Source organism: Boleophthalmus pectinirostris, unplaced genomic scaffold (genome assembly GCF_026225935.1).
Source record: "Boleophthalmus pectinirostris isolate CB_2022bp ecotype Guang Dong unplaced genomic scaffold, ASM2622593v1 HiC_scaffold_5, whole genome shotgun sequence".
NCBI classification, from domain to species: Eukaryota; Metazoa; Chordata; class Actinopteri; order Gobiiformes; family Gobiidae; genus Boleophthalmus; species Boleophthalmus pectinirostris.
In genome coordinates this window covers 24275749-24296523 of record NW_026571404.1, presented here as the reverse complement: position 1 = coordinate 24296523, position 20775 = coordinate 24275749, and the positions used below count along the sequence as shown (strand labels likewise).

At 40.2% G+C, this 20775-nt stretch overlaps 1 protein-coding gene across 1 annotated transcript; it reads left to right on the top strand.

Moving 5' to 3' along the window:
- The first annotated feature begins 193 nt into the window (after window positions 1-193).
- On the top strand, window positions 194-20108 carry map3k21 (mitogen-activated protein kinase kinase kinase 21). Its single transcript, XM_055162637.1, has 10 exons — window positions 194-1807; window positions 10169-10349; window positions 10716-10864; window positions 11138-11313; window positions 13732-13972; window positions 15117-15236; window positions 16674-16824; window positions 16905-16999; window positions 17085-17912; window positions 18100-20108. The coding sequence occupies exons 1-10, from the start codon at window positions 1027-1029 to the stop codon at window positions 18447-18449; spliced, it is 3072 nt and encodes a 1023-aa protein (XP_055018612.1). The 5' UTR covers window positions 194-1026; the 3' UTR covers window positions 18450-20108.
- Window positions 20109-20775: the final 667 nt, after the last annotated feature.

Here is a 20775-nt window from a genome sequence, read left to right as displayed (position 1 = left end):
TGGTCCATGGTCACAGGGCTCTTTTCCCACAGCTTTAAGGCGCTCTCGCGCGCTGCGCTCTCACATTCCTCCGCAGACTCCTCCCCCTCCCCCGGTGTTGCGGCGGTCACGTGATACTGAGCTGACCAATCAGTGTCCTCCAGCGCCAGCAGCAGAGCGCAGCGTCTCGGACTCTTCCACTGCTGCGTTGGGCTCCGAATGAGGACTATGCGATGGGGGTTGTTTTGATTAAAACGGACGAATAACTCCAGCTTTTCTTTTTTGCTATATTGAAAACAAGATGTTTTTAAGGCATTTCGATCCTCGCGATTACAACTGGTGCATACAGTACAGTATAGTTTGGTAATAATTCTTGTTAAAACAACTGAACAACTTTTTTCAAGTGCGGTATTAGACAGCGGTTCTATGCTAAGCTAACTTGCTAGCTAAAAGTGTGGTATGTACTAAAGATATGGATGTAACTTATGCAAACAGCTATTTAAATCTTACATATCAAAATATCTGCTGAACGACCTTTGCGGTGCCCTTCAGATCGGAGCCTCTTGCAGTAGTTTGAGCGCTCCGAGAGCAGGGGCAGGTGCACCTCCTGCGGCACCTGCGAAAACTTTGCAACCAACCCATCAGTGAAGTAGAGGCTAGCTTTAGCTCCTGCGCGTTAGCTTTCATCAGACCAGGGGTGATATGCTTGAGATCATTGTACGATTTGCCTGTTTATGAGAGCACCGCTTACTAAGCATTTATTACTGATGACGCTAGTCACATATTCTCGCTTTTGAAGTAACTTTGCTCTGGAGTGACCGTGGGACATTTGAGGAGCGGCGACGTGGATACGGAGTGGGTGCTCTCAGGACTTTGGACACAGGGAGCCTGCACTGCGCAGGGCAGGGAATTCCCCTTTGCTCTCATTTTCTCCTGTCATGTCAGATGCGACATAACAATGCTATTTAAACATACTTTTTACCGTCAATATTCTACAGTTTGACCTAAAGGCTCTGCACCCTATGGTGCCGCTACGGCCACTAAGATATGGATGTCTCTCAGGCCGCTTTCCCAAACGGTGAAGGGCGGCCGGAAGGCGGTGGGACGGGGGAGCATGGCTGGACTGAGCCCCCCACAGCGCGGTCATGGGCCCACTCTGCCCCTCTGTGCCCATCTCGGTCCCTGTGGACAGCTGCTTATGACTATGAGGCCAGCGGGGAAGACGAGCTCAGTCTGCGTCGTGGGGACGTGGTGGAGGTTCTGTCCAAGGACGCTGCTATATCTGGTGACGAGGGCTGGTGGACGGGTAAAGTTAACCACCGGGTCGGGATTTTTCCATCGAACTATGTCACTTATCAGCCTGCAATTTATCGTATCCCTGCCACCACTACGCCAGAGCGAGTGCCAGGCTCTCCTGTACAGATTCCATTCAGTGAACTGGTTTTAGAAGAAATCATAGGCGTGGGCGGATTTGGCAAAGTTTACCGGGGAACATGGAAAGATCAGGAGGTGGCTGTGAAGGCCGCTCGGCAAGATCCAGACGAGGACATAACAGCTACCGCTGCCAGTGTTAAACAAGAAGCAAAACTATTTTCAATGCTGCAGCACCCGAACATTATCAAGCTAGAGGGCGTTTGTTTGGAGGAGCCAAACCTGTGTCTGGTCATGGAATATGCCCGAGGTGGGACTCTAAACCGGGCACTGACGGGAAGACGTATCCCACCTCACATCTTGGTTAATTGGGCCGTGCAAATCGCTAGAGGGATGCACTATCTGCACGAAGGAGCCGTAGTACCCATCATTCACCGGGACCTAAAGTCTAGTAACAGTAAGTACAGTTGTAGCTGTTTTCATTTATTATTTTATTTAACTGATGACAAATTACCTCAATTTTTATTTGAGGCAAACATCTGGTATGCATAAAACAGGCCCATTTGAGAGGTTTTAATTGTATACTGGGCATACTCTTATCCAGAGCTGCACAAAATGCTGTCTTTATTCTTATTTGGAGTACTTAAGTTATCAGTTTTAGTTAAGATAGATCTATTAGGATAGGCAGTGGGAGGGGGTATACTGTCATGAGGATGTGAAATCGGGTCAGTTTGCTCAGCTGCACCCCAGTTCCCATCCCCTCACTCTTTTACACACACAACACACCTTCCCAGCCCCCTCATCACCTCAGGCTCTCCCTGTGTTCAAATATTCAAAGATTTACTAAACACTAACCATATCAACCCACTGTCAGGCCATGGTTTTAGTCAACTGCGTTGTTTACCACTGATAATGAGGTCATAGGGTATGACAAGCTCCAGGCATGATCAAAGACCACATTTCAGGTGTTAAACTCTGCTTATGAGCAGTATCTGGCATTCCATTTTTACAGAAATGGAATATAAACCTTTTTCTGAATTTATTTACTGACTGTGGATAGTGACATCTGACAACAAAAAGATTAGAGTCTTTGTTTGATGAGTAAATGAAAGAAGACTGCATAATATATTCACAGTGAGTCACGTAGCCCCTTCCTCCAGGTGTGTGAGTGTAACACGACCCCTGCACTTTGTCAGTGTTCCGGTGCCTCACCTGTCTGAGGCTCAGAAGCATCAAAGCAGAGTGTGCAACAGACTTAAAGTCATGGACAAACATGCAGGCATAGATCATACTTTTGCATATATTATACTTGCACGTATCTCTATTTGGTCAGTGCAGAGCAGAGTCACATCTGCTGGAAACTCATAACCTAAATTGTCTTGTATTATTATGAAAACATGTCAGCATTTGGAACACTTGTAAAGTAGAGTAAAAGTAAATGTTCAATTGTGTGATTATTTCATTCAAATGGCACAACCGAATATAATAACAATATAGAAGGCCATTGTAGTGAGCCCAGCAGATAACAGCAGGGAGCTGAGAGCGCTTGGGTCAGGAGCCTGAACATCTGTATCAATATGAGTGTTGACTTAAATGTGAATGAGTGCAGGTTTGTGTTTGCCTGTAAAGAGGACAGAGGGTTCAGAAAACACTGCTCCACATACACGCACGCGTGCACACACATGTGCTGCCATGTTTTTGCCCTGTGTGTTTAGAAAAGTTTTATAGAAGTAATCAGCCCACTCTGCAGCCCCTCGGCTAAAGGGCCGGCTGAGGTGCTGGGTGTGTGACACATCTCGGGAAGCCCATTTTTAGACTTTGCACTGTTGTACTCACAGTCAACAAAGACCCAAAATAACAGCCAAAACACCTCATCTTAGTCTGGACTCAACTTCTCAGCCTGAGCCAGTCAGTTATCAGCTCACAGAGTACACACTCTCACACAGACAAACATGCAGCTATTTGATCAATGATTAGCCTGTAAAGTAATATGTTGGAAGTCAGTGAGATTTGGCCAATCTCTTTTGTGTTTTTCAACCTAATCTGGAAAATCCCAGCCTGCAGGGAGGAATGTTGCTAATGAGGGATAAAAGCTTAACATACGTTTGCACAATGGACTGGTCAAGCAGCGGTTGCTAGGCTACTGTGGCCAAAAGAATGGCTAGAACTCGGAGGGTCTCAAAGCCCTGGTTTTGTTTTGTTCCGTTCATATTTAATCTCCCATAGAGCAGCTCCTCTTTTATTAGCTCTGACTGAGGGTTTCCTTCCCATTTCTTTCCCCTCTTAACTTACCTTTCCTCTCATGTCAGTATCTTTAGCTTTTGGGCTTGCACAAACTCAAACAGAAAAGAAAGTTGACATTAACTTGATTTAAGCAGTATGTGGCTCATACATTTCCAGTGCTATTACATGTATGTCATTACTAAAATAAAATTGAATTATCTTTTAGATTTGTGCTTTGTTTACCTTCATTTCTTTTGCTGTTTCCAAGTGATTCTCGTCAGGTGAGGAGTGGCAGCGCATTACAGAGCACTTGATAAGGTAAAAAATAATAACTGTGAAACTTGGCTTGGGGCCAGGAGCCCAAGCCCACATAAACTAGAGTTTCACTTCTGTGCAGCAGTCACTCACTATGTGAGGAATGTGTGTAGAATGCCATTGGAACTGTTGCAGTGTGCTTGGAGCATGTGCACTTACACTGTCTTATGTCATTGTCTAGGCTAATTAGGGCTTGGTAATATGTAAACAATCAGGCAGAGAAAACAGCCAAATGTAATCTTTTGTAATGTAATTTGTTATATATTATTATGAATGTATTACGATTATATATTAGGCTAAGGGGTTGTATTGCCAAAGCTTGACGTGTTGCAGGGTAGCTTTGCTCTAGCTTCCCCACAATTACCCCGGTGACACTCGGACAGTTAGTGCCTGTCCTTGTGTGCTCAGAGAATGGGCAGAGGGAGAGAGGAGGAGTGGAGATGCTTTCACACTGTTTTTTATGACCTCTCCCTGACTGCACCTATTGTTGGGGGACAGGCTGAAAAGGGAAAAGGCCCACAGCTGAGAGAGAAGCTACCTTCAAAATCCACCAATGGCCTTGCTGGCCCACTGGCACTTTAATAGATGCTAACATGGCAGAAAGGTCCTTGTGCTACACATTTTGGCTTGAATGCCTGTGTTATGAGCTGATTTGAACTTAAACACCAGAAGAGGAAGTGAGCAGACAAAGCGACCCAGAGAGACGTGACCATGATAGATGGATTTAGGCAGCCTTTAGCCTTGATCCTTTTCCCAGCATCCCCAGGGCCTGGGGGCTCTCTGGTTTCAACAGGCACACCAGAGTTTAGCAGCCTGTTAGTAAAGCAAGCACTCTTAGGTCTGGGACTCATTTGCTTCTAAAATGGAGCTAATGGCACTAATCTTCCATTAAAAGTACAGTAAAATTGGAGGAAGTAAAATGTATTACATGGTAAGAGGAACCGATTACAATCTTACATATTCAATATTATTATTTTTTGAATGGTTACTACTTGCAAATCTCATTGGTTTTACACCATTTAATACTTATACTTTACACAAGAACAGAAAGAAAAAAAAATCTCAAATTGTGCACTCAAGATGGTGTGTATAAAAGTTTAAAAAAAAGTTTTTGAAACATAATAAATCTGATTTCAACATTGATGGTTAATGAGAGTTTTCAAAAACAGCCTCCACTCACCTGGAGGCTTTTCGGGCAAAGGGAAGAAGCGTGAGAGCAGCTTTGAAGACACAGCTCTGTGTATGATCTTCCCTCTGCTGCTCATGAAAGATGGGCCTGCCTGAAGACCAGGACGGGATGGACCCAGGGTGGGGTCTGCCTCGGGGCTGCAGCCAGCTCCAGTTGCGTTGCACTGTTGTCTACACTTTTGGAAGAATAAGAAAATATAGAAGAAAGGGAGTCGGACACCTCAAAACAGTATCTGTAGATACACAGTTAAGTTTGTGTGCTCTTTCTTAGACAAATTAAAAACACCATTCCAATGGTCACAAATAATATCCCGTCTCTTTTGCACAAAACCTGCTTACTCCGCAGTTTAGAGTTGCAAGCATGTTCTTAAATGCATGATATTGTCACATATTGGTGCTCCTGGATGCGTCGTGCCCTCTGAAGTCTGAACTGATTCCTGCTGTTAAAACATACTACTACTGCATAACACAAATCTAATTGTGATTGCAATTTTTTTCAGAAAAAATAGCACAGTTTGGTATATTTCCAATCCACTATCTCCTATGCTTACATTAATATGTTAGTCTTATTGGCACATCTACTTCAGTCATATTTTTTGTTCATATGGAAACAGTATTTTATTTCATGTGAATGGAGCTCTCGATCTTGTTAGAGCTTGTTTGTCTTTGAGAGACCCTAGAAATTAGAGGAGGTCATGGGAGGTGGGCTTCAAAGTGGGGTTAGTAACAAAGCCAGGCTGGAGCACAGCCATACAGAGTGAAGAGACCAGTGTGGGTCCTGTGCTTTTGGCAAGATTGTCTCATAGTTTGGTCCACTCGCTTTTGTCCTCAATACTTTCTCAGTAGTGTGGGTTTACGCTCTGAGGCAGATAATCTATTTATAAAACATATTTACATTTTTATATAGTTCAGCTTTAATGGAACGCCATCATAAATCCACAATAAGTACTAAACCCGGACAAAAAGGGTTGTGTCCAAAAGTGTCACTTAAACCAGAAGCACACTAAAGACTGTACGATGCCATGTGAGCTGTTGTGGTTACTTAAACACAAATGTCCAAATCACTTACTTTTGGCACAAATTTTTCAGTCTTCTTTTAAGATATATTTTTATAACATTTGGACAACAATCCTACTTCTTGTACTTAAGGCTATGTCTGTGAGTCATATTTTTCATACAATATACAAAAAGACATAATTTGTGCCACAATACTTAAATACATAAATGTGTGTAAAATTGCTGTTTGCAATACTAATACACACGGCTAAATAAGATGACACAATGTAAGTGCGTGTTGATATATTCAGAGTCATATTGTACTATATGTAGCACACAGTTCAGATAGAGAGGCAATATAAGAAAAAAAGGCAGTGAAAGCATGGCAATCGTGATACTTTTCAGACTTTACAATTTGTTGATGTCCTGTGAGGTTCCTGCAGTTGTAATTTAGTGCTCTGCAAAATAATTCGATTGACTTGTTATGCTTCTTGTGTATTCATTTTAATGGCATGATAACAATATTAATGTCTTGGATATACTGCGCTTTTCAAGGTTAGTGCTTTGCAATGCATTATTCATTCAGTCCATAAACATCAGAGTTAACCACTGATTGCTATATACTTAAGACCTAATTTTCTGGTGTACCAGCAGCTCTTTCTTGAGCCCAGTGACAAAATGGCTGTACTAAAAGGTGTTTTTGTGTGATGGACGTCAGCATGGAGTCATGTGGACAAAAGATACTGTCTTTTATCAGAGATTTCTAGAGGGCTGACACTGAAGTACCAGGGAGCCACAAAGAAAGTATTTGGCATGATATTCTAGAGGCCAATCAGCGCAGACCGGGTTTATCCCCAAACCACTGTTCTGCTGGGTTGTGTAACTAAGCCACCATAAGTCATTATGAACCTACAGAGCCTGCTGGGAGGAATCTATGGAATCACTGAGAGAGAGCTTGACAACAGGAAGTAGAGGAGTATATCATTGGTGCAATGAAACCTGTTTGTAATGGAAATCCCATTGTTGCGACCTGGGTAGAGGATCCCCTTAGTGCCCAAGGCTAGTAATGGCACCATTAGCTGTGTTTTAATGCAGACCCAGAGGAGCTACATAGCGCCACACTACACTGTAGACTACTGACATAGGCCACTGTAAAGTCCACTGCAAGAATCAAATCACATAAACATGACAGATATTTGTCAAGTACACTGTTTTATTTCCACTTAAGTCAGTTTAAGTTTAAAGAAAGGACATTTTTAAGTCAATGATACAGTGACCACACAGGGTTATCAAAAATGTTATGTGTCAGCCTGTCATCATGATAATTATTATATTGACTTATTGTTCAATACGTGAAAGCAAGAACAGTATATTTTTGGGCTCTGTATTGATCCTGTATACATTTTCTTGGGCATCATGGGCAGATTTTTGTTATTTTTGTTATATTACAATAATGTTTGAGCTGTAGAGGGTAGAATAAGTAACTTATGGCTATTTATTAGTTGATTCAGGCCTTTTAATGTTAGTCTCTTATTAAAATTAAATTATTATTGGTTAAATTATTAAAATTGGTTTACCTGCTTTCTGTCAGTGGCACAAAGTAGTTTCTATATTATCGTTTATCTCTGTAGCAGTATATCGTGCTTCAAAATGTATTATAGTGACAGCCAGGCCTTTTTATGTTACAATATATACTGAGCATTTACCGATACAACCTGCTATACTGACCTGCAATTTTGAGTTCATTTATGAAATAATAGAATATACTGATTTTGAAAGAAAATAAGTAAAGAAAATAAGACCTTATATATTGTAGTATATAGTTTTGTAGTTGCTAAGTAGTGTGTGTGTTTTTTCACGTTATCATTTTGTAGGAGTTTGGTCCAAGGTCACTGAAGCAGTGATAATGCAGCCAGCTCATTCAGCATCTATGTAGTGTTGAAAGCTTTTAATTGATAAGACCAAAAATAATAACATGTAACTTTCTTTGTACAAACACTGAAAAAATCCAAAGTGTATCTTTAACCTTATCATTCTGTTGTTTTTCCCATGGGAATCTGACCACAAGGTCCAAGTATGGACAAAGGAAACAGACTGGTTTTATCACCTCCTTTTGTCTCCCTGTACAATATTTTCCCTTTAAGTTGCTCGGTTAAGGTACCTAAAGGGGCTTTTTAAACAGCTTTGAGAATCACCGCTGGAGCAGAGGAGACTATAAAAAGGTTGAGTTGCGGTAGGATCTTTGCGTGTCAATAATGAAATGGGACAGTCGGTAATGTGAGTAGATCTTGGCAGGGGTTAAAAACAAAATGTTGAAAATAACACCACAAGCATCAAAGGATCAAAGAGTCTTAAGTAGTGTGCTCACGCGATTCCATTTTACAATCACCATACCACAACAAATTATTCATATTTGTTGAAGACTGGATCTTTATTATGATCAGAGATATTTAACATGCAAATATTGAAGGTCCTATGTTGCTCAAAATTTACCTTACTAAGTTTTAAGCCTTGTTAGAATGTTGTTACCCTCATCAAAAATATACCTGAAGTTGTGTTTTGTTTCATTCACACATGTTTGAGTAATCTTTTTATTAGTAGTCTGTCTATAACTCCAAAGCTCAAATGCTCTGTTCCATCTTGTGATGTCATGAAGTGCTAGTTTTCAAGCTATCATTTACCTTTCATTTACCTTTTCAGCTATCATTTACCTTTAGTTCAATAGAGATTGGCAATTGCAGGGCTGAAATTATCCAAATGATTCTAGTGTAGGTGTATGGAGTTTAAAAACACAGTGGAGCACTTCTTGTATTATCACATGACATCACAAGGTGGAGAGGAGGGGATTGAGAGAAGAACACTGTCGAAATATGTAGGGTTTGTGTGTAAAAAAGCGTGTAAATAAAACTCCGGGTATGTTTTTGATTATAACACAGAATTTTTTTTATCTGTTATACAAATATATTATACAGATTTTAAAAAAAATCTGTATAATATAGGCCTTTTAAGCTCTAAAATCCTCACAAAAAATGGTCAAAGTTGTCTTTAAAATTGTTAACAAAAATCAGTGTATAGTTGCCTTTTTTGGTTGAGATTGTCCACTCTTGGGTTCACATGTCACAACCTTGTACCCTGGGCCTAGTGTAGTGTTACTGTGAAGTTTGGAGGGATCTTTAATGTGCTAAACACTTCTAGGACCCGAGGACAGGTGCTTTGTGGCTCTGTCAGCCTCTTGTTTCTACAGTAATATATGACCTGCGTACTGCTTTTGGCCTTTACATATCCACTGTCATCTCCTCCACTCACCCACACACTGCAGCAGGTCTTTACGATGTTATAGCTCTAAAGGTTTTTAAAGAATGTACTTTTAAATCATGACTTAACTGATAAGTTCATAGTTACACAGCATACAGAAAAGCATAAATTGAAAAAAACATAAGATCTGTGCTTTTCGCAAAGTAATTGAATTGTAATCTCATCTTGCAATTTGAAGCAATACAATGTGTATTAATGTTGCTGTTAAATACAAACATTTTATTCAGTTAAAGGGCCCATATTACATTATTTTCTGATCTATGCCACAGTGTTGTATCCTCATCACAAACATATCCGGAGTTGTGTTTTGTTTCATTCACACATGTTTAATACAAATCTTGCATTTAGGCTGAGTTCTTCTCTCAAATGGAAAACACTCTGGCCACCTTGTGATGTCATGTGATAATACAGGAAGTGCTCCACTGTGTTTCAAACTCCATACACCTTCACTAGAATCATCTGGATAATTTCAGCCCTGGAAATGCCAATCTCTATTGAACTAAAGGTAAAAGGTAGCTGTTAACTTTGGAGATGTAAACAGACTAATAATAATAAAAAAAACTTACTCAAACATGTTTGAATTAAACAAAACATGACTCCAGATGTTTTTGAGAAGGTAACAACATTATAACGTGGCTAAAAATCTCACAAAACTAAATTTTATGTGATATAGGATCTTTAAAGTATCATTGCCACCCTCCTAATAATTGCCAGTAGCCCTTATAATTTATAATTCTGAGTCTGTGTCTTACTGTGCTGTTTGTTGTTGTGTCTTTTTAGTTTTTATTACTTGAAAGGATTGAGAATGATGACATCGGGAGGAAGACATTGAAGATCACAGATTTCGGCCTGGCTCGGGAGTGGCACAAAACTACAAAGATGTCTGCCGCCGGAACGTACTCCTGGATGGCCCCAGAGGTCATCAAGTCGTCCCTCTTCTCCAAAGGCAGTGACGTATGGAGGTACGCTGTCATCTGGTCTTCTTTGAGCCTGTGATACAATATTGACTTATCATTACGCATATGATAGCTAGAACAATATATTTTGGGGGAGATTTTTGCCATTTCTTTGTAATAAAGAAAGATATTAGCTGTAGAGTGTAGAAAAAATAACTGCAATGGCTGATTATCGGTTAATTCTGCAGCTCAGGCTTTTTAATGACACTGTATATTTCAAAATGTGTTTACCAGGATCATCCTGCTTTGTGACAGTGACATAAACCAGTCTCAGTATTATCATTTATCACAGTATATATGTCTGTAGCTATATATCGTGCTTAAAAATGTGTTATCGTGACATGAAATATTGATTCATGCTGTCTTTTGTAGCTATGGTGTTTTGCTGTGGGAGCTGTTGACTGGAGAAGTGCCATACAGAGGGATTGATGGCCTTGCAGTTGCATATGGTGTTGCGGTCAATAAACTAACGTTACCCATCCCATCCACATGTCCTGAACCCTTTGCCAAGCTCATGGAAGGTGAATCACACAGCACAAGTCTGCACAAAAACAAAGGATTACAATGCATCCAGTGTGTCAATTTTGTTACACAATTCTAATAGCTTAAGTTGTCTTTGTAAAGTGGGCGTTTTTGTCCTGGCATGTCCTGTCTCATATAATTACAGATTATATTACAGATTAATTGCTTCTTTGCCATAATTCCCTGTGTAATTATGTGCTTGTCATGATTATTATAGCAGATGTTGCAACACAAGAAAAACAAATGTGATATTCATGAATGATGTTGTTCAGAATGCTGGGACCAGGACCCCCACGTGCGCCCCTCCTTCTCCTGTATCCTGGAGCAGCTGTCGGCCATAGAGGAGGCTGTGATGGCCACTATGCCCCAGGACTCCTTCCATATTATGCAGGACGACTGGCGTGTGGAAATCCAAGAAATGTTTGATGAGCTTAGGACCAAAGAGAAGGTAACAGCACCAAAGTTCCTGTTTAGGTTCATATTTCTGTTTCAGATTGGGTCAAGTCAAGTCAAATCAAGCAGAAAACTGACAACCACTGTATTATGATTTTACATTAGTGCAGTACTATTGACAAGGCTTGCCACAATACATTTTTTTTTCAATATATGACAGCTGGAACAATATTTTTTGGGGTCAATATTTATTGTGGGTATTTTTTTTTCTTTGTGCTACTGGGAAATTTTTTCTTATTTTTTGGCTATACAATAAGATTTAACTGATAAAAGGTTAAATCTTATTAGAGATCCTTAGATATCCTTGGATATCTTAAACGATGTCCAAGTCTCACGATATGATATCGTCACGGTATGAACATGAACGATATCGATATTTATTACTATATCGTGGGAAAGCTCACGATATGGTGGGGAGGCTCACTATTAGGGATGTAACAATATCCAAATCTCTTGGTACGATATTTTCACGAGATACATCTCACAGTATATTTATTGTGATATTTTGTGGAGGCAAACAAAACTGTTAATATGCTACTTCTTCTTAAAATGCCTTGACAAGATTTAGTCCAAAGAACTAAGACTTAAAAGTGCTTAGAACAATTATTTCTTCTTGTAGTCTACACTGAAATGGAGCAAAGGATCATGGTCTTTGTAGTTCCCTTTGTCTTTTTATTAGCTATTGCTGCACCATAACTCTTAATTTAAGCAAAGAGACTTATAATTCAGTATATTGTGATGGTCCACGATATTATTGTGAGAGTTTTGACGATACAATATCACGATATTTCAGTTATTGTTACATCCCTTCTCATTACAGAAGCAAACTAAGTACTAAAGTGTTTAATTCTGCTATTTATTCTTTACAGCTCTTGATATTTTTTAATAATATTGTACATTTAGAATATTTTTTGTGATTTAAATCTGCCCTTGGGTTATTGTGTCAGTGGTATAAATTAGATTCAATATTATGTTTAATCATCTCTTTTTACTTCTGCAATATTGCACTTCAAAATTTGTTATCGTGACAGGCCTGGCTATAGCACATATATTTGAAGTGTGACTATTTTGTTTATGGCCACTATTACATTGTTATATACCATGGGCATACATGTACTAAAACACATAGTAGTAATAGTCCATGGTGTCACTCTGGGAAAAGCTTAACCAGCCCAAGGTTAACCAGTTGTATTGAGTGAGCAGAATAATCGCCTGTTTAACAAAACCAGCCATTAGAGTTGAGGCGTTCAGCGGACTTCCCCTTGTTAAGACCTTAATCTGCTTTCTGTACAAGTTCCCCGTCACTGGCTTAAAGTGGGGGGTTCATTAGTGTTTGGAGAAACTGCAGGATCAGCAAATGGATCAGCCAATGGTGGACTTAATCACATTTTTTCTGCTTTATTAATAGCTTAATACTAGTTGTTTGTTGATAGATTTTTCTCATCATTCTCTTCACATGCTTTTGATTGTGATTTTTCTGCTCTGGTATATTAAGAGAAGTGCGGGGTTATTAATTCATATTAGTAATGAAAATGTCTGAAATTATGAAGAGTCAAAAATCCACAGCTGTCAATGTTGTAATTAAATGTTTTGGTCTAAATTAATTCTGGATTATATATTCTTTCTTAAAGGTGCACTGTGTAACTTTTCGGTTGGGGTCCGTCACCGTCTTGTTTCTATGGATATGACATTGCTCTGCTTCAAATGTTCCACAGCATGACATTAAACAGCTCTACCTTACATCTATTAAATTACAGATGGTTTTATAGCTCTAAAATACCTAGAAACACAGATGCTCTGTGAGCTGGGTTGCTTCTCCACAGATCTGACCTGTTACTTGTTCTGGTATGGTCTCCATGAAGGTAGAAAGGTTTAATGCTGTACTGTGAAACATTTCAGACAAAGCAATAACATTTCCATGAAGAAAAGCATCTGACAGACCCTCTACCAGAAAACGTACACAATACATTTAAATATCACACAACCTCTGTCTATTCAGATTTATATAGCTTTTCTAATTGCTCTTGTTCATTAAGAACTGATTGGGCATTATACTTTTTGAGTTTTATACTTGTCTTAGTGATTTTCCTCATAGATCAATAAAAGTAGTGTTGACGAATTTAAGAGAGAAGCTGGGTAGTTTGCTAATAAGATTGATAAATATTTTTTTCCCGTTTCCCCTAGACAAACTTGTGCTAGTTCAAATGCAGTGTTTTTGTTAGTTTTTTTAACACTTTACCACACAAACAAGAACAATTAAACAACATAAAAATTATACTAATAATACCGGGGGTGCAGTAGGAACAAATGCAGTCTTTATGTGCCATTTTATATTGTGACATGTGAGCTACTGTATCCAAGTAATTTTAATTCTAGTTTTGAGTACAAATGTAGTGTCTGTGTGCGTGTGTAGGAGCTGCGTTCGCGAGAGGAGGAGCTGACGAGAGCTGCTCTTCAGCAGAAGTCTCAGGAGGAGTTGTTGAAGCGCAGGGAGCAGCAGCTGGCAGAAAGAGAGATCAATGTGCTGGAGAGAGAGCTCAACATCCTCATCTTCCAACTGAACAAAGACAAGCCCAACGTCAAGAAGAGGAAGGGCAAATTCAAACGCTCCCGCCTCAAACTTAAGGATGGGAACCGCATCAGTTTGCCCTCAGGTTAGAATTGGGGGTCTTATCCATTGTACCCCAGATGGGACAAAGTAACTGAATTTTTGTAATTAGTTTCTTGATTTCGAGCTATGTCACAGCAGAACAAACAGAAAGTACAGCGATTAATGCAATCGGTATTATTTGAGTCTAAGATTGACTCATACAAATGAAGATTGATGCTTGAAATGGAGTGGGAAGAAGTAAGACTTTTTTTTACCCACTCCAGTGTGAATCATTTACCTAGATATATCTATCCACTTTATGTATATAGCTAGGCCAGTCATGGTAATTACCATATTGACTCAAAATGTGTTATCGTCACAGGCCTATATATAGCACATTTGTATAAACATACAGCAGTTTTTAAGTGCTGCACTAGGTCACTTTGAATGAAAGAGTCTTTATTCAGCTCTACCAGACATTATTAAGAATATAAAAAGAAGCAGAACAAAATAAGAACCACATTAAATAAACTATTAAATTAAAAACTATAAATAGACTAAAATATGGAACAATAAAATAAGACAATACGACCAAATTAATAAAAACAATAGGACAATATAAAGTTTTGGAGCAACTATGAAAAAGCTTACAATACATAAATATTTGATGCCACAACAATTCACAGTGATTTTGAATTAGTTTAGTCTGTGTATGTGCACTAAAACTGGTCCTGCTTTATTACATTATGGAAGAAAATTCATTATCTCTGTTGTTTTTAGTCTAGTGAAAATGCTGCTGTAGTCTCCTATTGTGAAACTAAACCACCAATGGCCATCTTCAAGTTTTGGAGCAACTATGAAAATGCTTACAATACATAAACATTTGCTGCCACAACAATTCACAGTGCTTTTGAATTAGTTTAGTGTGCGCTAAAACCGGTCCTATTTTATTACTTTATGGCAGAAACTTCATTAACTGCTATTGTGAAACTAAGAATAAAAAAAATTGCAGACCCAAATAAGATCCACATTAACTAAGAATTAAAACACACAAATAGACTAAAATATGGAACAATAAAGAAGACAATAGAAAGTTTTGCAGCAAATATTCACAGTTTCACAATGATTTTGAATTAGTTAAGTCTGGTCTTGCTTAATTACTTTTAGGGAACTGCTATTGTGAAGCTAAACCACTAATTGTGTTGTAGATTTCCAGCACAAGATCACAGTGCAGCCATCGCCCTCCATGGACAAGAGGCGGAGTCTGGGCACCAGCTCGTCCCCCCCCAGCAGTCCCACTCTCATCCCACGGCTACGGGCCATTCAGCGTGAGTGTCACAGCCCGCCACCCGCTCACTCAGCCGCTTGTATAACTTGCTATGGCTCTGAGCTGGGTCAAGAGCATAAATTGTAACTCGGTCAAATCTTTGTGTCAACAGTGAGCACTATTTGGAATGTTTCTCCCGTGTGCTTCTCTCCAAACTTTATGGGAGCTGTAACGTTCACAGTGAAAGGGTGCCGCAGACAAAGGACTCAGAGCCACAAGCTGACAGCCAGTTGTTTGAACAGTTTGATAATGGCTTTAGTCACGCATCGACGCCCCTGCAATAACTGGAGCAAATTCCTCCGCCGCATTTTATAGACGCTCTCACATTTGACATTTAGACGAGAGGTGTGTGAAGATCAGCTATTGTTTAAAACACACAGGCACGCTTTCATATTTTTACTGTGAGAAGAAGAAACTATTTATATAACACCACAATATAAACAAGAAACTTACCTGAAAGTAAAGGTGCACTCAACCAGCTTTTTCAGTTCTGATATCGATTCCGATACTATGTAAGTATCAACCAGCCTATAGCGGCGCAGAAACTGAAAACAGTATTTATTACCTTTAAACAAAAATAAAATAAGACTACACTGATCCAATTGTGTTATGTAGCTGTTATTTATCTGTCAAGTAACTTCAGAACAGCTTTGTATAAGTAAAAGTTCAAACATTATGAGAGTTTCTGGGCGCAAGACTAAGACCAGGGAATAGTCTTATTACATCAATGTATGTCCAGCAGGATACCAGCTGAACCAGTATTTGTACACCAATATCTGTTCCAATAAATTTTCCAGTATCAGCATATAATAATAATATTTGTTACAAGTATCAGATATCTGCATCCCTACCTGAAAAAAAAACACATGACAATACTAGATACACTAGTTATAGATATATTAATTTGATACTGGAAAAAGAATCACCAAAACTGGACCTGACTATTTTTAGGATATTTTTGCAGTATTTCATGTTTGCTGAGGTAACTCCAATGTGTGCCCCTTTTAGTGACGTCCTATGTGCAGAGGGACAGTATGTATGTCTATGAACAGGAAGTTGATCTGACCAGCGAGCACTACTCAGGGGTCCACGAGAAAGGCAAGGACTGGGCTCGAACATTGTAACAGTGGTGTGGTTCTGAACAGTGCGGTGGCTAACAGCGTCAAACTCCTCCTGTATAAGATGTGTGGTGCTTTGGTACTTAACAGCTTCCCTTCACTGGGTTTTGTGTGGAAAAATATACAGTTACATTTCTGGCTTCTTTAACATTGTCACTAACAAATCAAGGGATTTGAGCTGAGGCAGGCTTCAGCAACAAAGCCATATTTTTGGTAGTGAGAACAGTCAAGCATTTCTCAATGTATAGATTAAAAAGTTAATATTAAAGCAGCACAGTTTTCATTTCATTTTTAACTGCTACAGACTCTTTATTCAACAGTTACTAAAGATGAGAGCAATCGTACATGGGGCCGCAGCTCCCTCTTCAGGCCGGAGGAGTTTGATGATGTGAAGAAGGGAATCAAAAAGAAAGGGAGAACATGGGGACCCAGTTCAGTGCAGACCAAGGAGAGGCCGAATGCAACAGAGAGGTATTGTCCAATGTCCACACACCTTTTACTGTCCACTGTTAAGTTATGGTTTACGGTGTTTTATGTTTGTGTGGTTTCAGAGTGCGGCCTCTCTCTGACGGCAGTAACCCCTGGTCCACCACTCTGGATAAGTGTCAGAAGAATGCCCCACTAGCTGCTCTTTTTGCTGAACAAGGTGAGCTGAAGACACATTTGTAAAAGGTTGTTTGATAATAAAAGAGAATGAATTTAATTAATGGTTTCCTTGTTTGTTTTTTCAGCTGGTCTCAGTAAAGATGAAATGTTTCCTTTGGACTTTTCTGACAGTAGCATCAAACCAAAGCAGCTGAAGTTCCCCAACCAGGTCTATATAGATCTACCTCTGTGGAGGGACGAGCAGCAGCCACAGAGTCCCAGTGGACAAAGTGGGTTGGGGGACAGCAGCGCAGGTTCAGTGAGTCTGAGTGGTCCCTCGGAGACTCCTGAAGACACCACCACCACGTCGACCTCCTCTGCCTCCACCACACCTCAGCATACCCCCACCAACAGTCTGAAGAGGACTGCTGCCCGCCGTAAAACTGACACAGTGCTGTATGGGTGTGGCTCTCTGTTAGCATCGGTCGTCCTAGGGTACGACCTACGGGAGGCACTTAAGAACTCTGCCCCTGCGGAGGAGTCCGAGCCACAGAAGGAAGAGAAGAAAAAGAAGGAGGGGCTTTTCCAACGCGCCACCAGGTTTCGGCGAAGCACCTCACCTCCAAACACCCGGCCCCGGAAAGACGAGGCGCCCAATCACACCACATCCACAGCCACCGCGGTCAACTTGCTTTCCATGTCAGCTATCATGGAGTGTAACTCCACCAAATGTCTTTTACAGTCTGAGGCAGAGCTCCCTCAGACTAGCCCTGTGAAGGAGGAGCCATCCGTCACCAACAGCTCCTCACAACCTCTCAAGCAAGACCCTACAGTGAACAGTCCAAGCAATAAATCCACAGTACACACAGTACATACAGCACAGCAGAACACAGCACAGAGCAGACACCCCCCAGAGGTCACCAACAACAACCCAGCAACACGCCTGCGCCGTAAGAAGTACAACAACCATATCAGTGAGTCTAACCAACACTGGCCCTTGTCCAGCTGTTGCTGCCATTTAAGAATTAAACTCTTTATGATGTGATGTGAATGTAACACCCCCCATAGTGTTGTAAATTAGTAAATAACTAATGTCACTGTATTATCTTATTTTTATCCTTGTGTAATTAATAATAATATTGGCATCTGTTAATGTTTCAGCAAATGGCCCAACCACACTACCAAACCCCATGACAGTGCAGAAGAAGCAGGAGAAGAATGGTGGGACAGATGCGCCCCCTGCAGGCGAAGGCGGGCCCAAACCTCGGCCTGTGTCTTTGAGGGCCCTGCTGAGGGGCAGTAAAAAAAGCTACTCTCTGGGCCACCTGACTGGAGATAAGGCAGCCCAGAGCTTGAGTATGGTGCTGGGCTCAGAGGTGTCTGTGGGCTGCTCTCTGCTGGACATGGACACAGAGGGACAGAAGAGAGACTGCACTGTGCCTCTCTGCCGCATTCAGAGCTCCCCCGGGAGACCCTCGCTCTTTGAACTGGAGAAAGAGTTCCTCTCATAGATGTCCCATAGGTGACCGTGGACCAGATGTGGTTTAGAGACAGGATACTGCCTTATTGTTCTTTACTGTAGAAGCAGTCATGTTGTTTCTGCTAAGTTTTCTAGTGCCTCTCCAAGTCTCAAGGAAAGTGCTCTCCCTCAGATGAGTTGTGTAAGGCCTTAGATGTGGAACAGGATTTGCTTATTTCCACCTTTGTTCACACTTCTGCCTTCACCTTTCTCTGTTCTGTTCGTGCAGCTAAACGTTGACCGCAGCTGCACCCTTTGCAACAAAAACCCTCACCTTTATATTTATATATATTTTTATAGGTAATTTAATATGAAGAAACTTGACTTTAGCAGAGTCATGTACCTATGCTTTTAGATTTTGGCTGAGAATCATGCATGTGCCCTAAAATGTTGAACACATTTTCTTCTTATTTGTACATATGTCTTACTTCTTGATTTCTTCCAATGCTGCAAGCTGTTTGTGCTGCATATGCAGTACAGTCTGTACGGGTGCCTAAACCTGGTCTTCCCAAAATGCCAGAGTTACTACTGAGTCTTTTATTCAAAACCCGGATTGGTTTTACTGGGTCACATGTTTCTAATATAGATTATGTAAAAGTATTAGAAATAGCCTTCTCTTTTTTCTACTTTATTTTTTGTATGGTCAATTTTTAAATTCTAGTCATTGAAAGATTGCACAGTCTGGGAGTGGTCATAACAGAAAAAGCAATACTGTCACAGCAGGTGTATTATGCAACAAATGCATTTCTAAAAGTATGTACATGTCTTAGTGCCTTTCAAATATGCACATCTGAGTTTACAAAACGTTTACATTGAAGTCTTGCTCTCCCAAACACATGGGTGCTGTGTAAAAAAAAAAAAAAAAAGGACAGTGTTGAAATTGTTCAGTGCCACAGGTATATTATGTCCTCTAGTTGAAGTAGGGCTCACACTGTACACAGTTCAAAATGGCCACTCCCACATACTTCCTTAAAAACAAATATAACATCTTTTCTCTGAGCTATTGACTGATGATTGCTGATTGCAAACTTAAATCACTGTTCTTCTGAAATTGTTTTTTTTGTTTGTTTGTTTGTTTGTTTTATTGTACACTTTTGGAGCATCGACTTCCAAATTGTGTATATACTGTATTATTTTCCTTGGCTGTGTATATGGTCTTTTCAGCTCATGTTGAATGTGAACTGCTGTGTATTGTATGACTGCTGTTGCAACACTGTCAAGGCCCCACTGATCAACAGGTGCAACCGTAAACGCCTGCTATGAAGTCCAGTCAGTGCGACAGTTGAGTTCGGCCCCACAAATCATGGTTATAAAAGTGTATGTTGCCATATTTGGGCGAAACGTTGATGCTAGTGACCACTGTGCCTATGACATTCCATTCAGTTTGACATAACTGTAGCAATAATGTGAGACTGTTGGCTATGGGACCAAATTACTATTCAAGACTAAGGTGTCTTTCTCCAGGACCAAAACCACTGATCCTAGCTGCTATTGGGGAGTTTTGAACTTCTCTGTCTAAAATGTAATGAACAACCCCTCATTGTGAGCATTTGTGTATCACTGGCATTACATCAGTGATCGGTTAACTTAACAGTATTGGTTACTTCACCACTGATTCAAGTATCAACATTTTAAATAAAGGCTAAATTAAGCTCAGTGTTTCTGTGTTTTTATGGACATGTGAAGATATTTTAACACACACTGCAAAGCAAGGTAAGTTAAAGGTCCACTGTGTAACTTTTCTGGTAGAGGCTCCTCCACCTTTTTGGCTCCATGGTGTTTTTTCCTGGGATGTTCTACAGCATGGCATTTAAAGGTTGTATGGAGGATTTTTTTTGTTTTGTTTCAAATTGTCAACGAAAGTTGAAAATACAGAGACACAGCAGCCTTGTAATTATGATGACCAAAAAAAAAAAAAAAAGAATGAAAATCGTTCAACTGTGGACATAGTGAGGCCAGATAAACATCAGCCAATAGATAACGAGGCTACCTCATTTTCTATTGGCTGTTAGGTTGTCAAACTCCCTACGTTTCTAGTGTAACTGATTCGCGGCGTGCGGGGATTATGTGGTTTATGCAGCGGTTCTTAGAGGCTTTTTCAAACTGTCGCTTCCTTGCAATTCGCACAAAGTTTGTTGAGATGATGGACAAGAATCCACAACCAGTTCGCCGCAAAAGAAAATCAGTTTTTGAGGTCGCTGAAAGAAGAAGAGAAGGGGAAAAGGAGCGAAGCCAAACTGAGGTGATTATTGGAGATTCTTTCCAGCGATGGCGCGACTGAAGCAGACGAAGAAAAACTGACACCGGTCACTAAATTA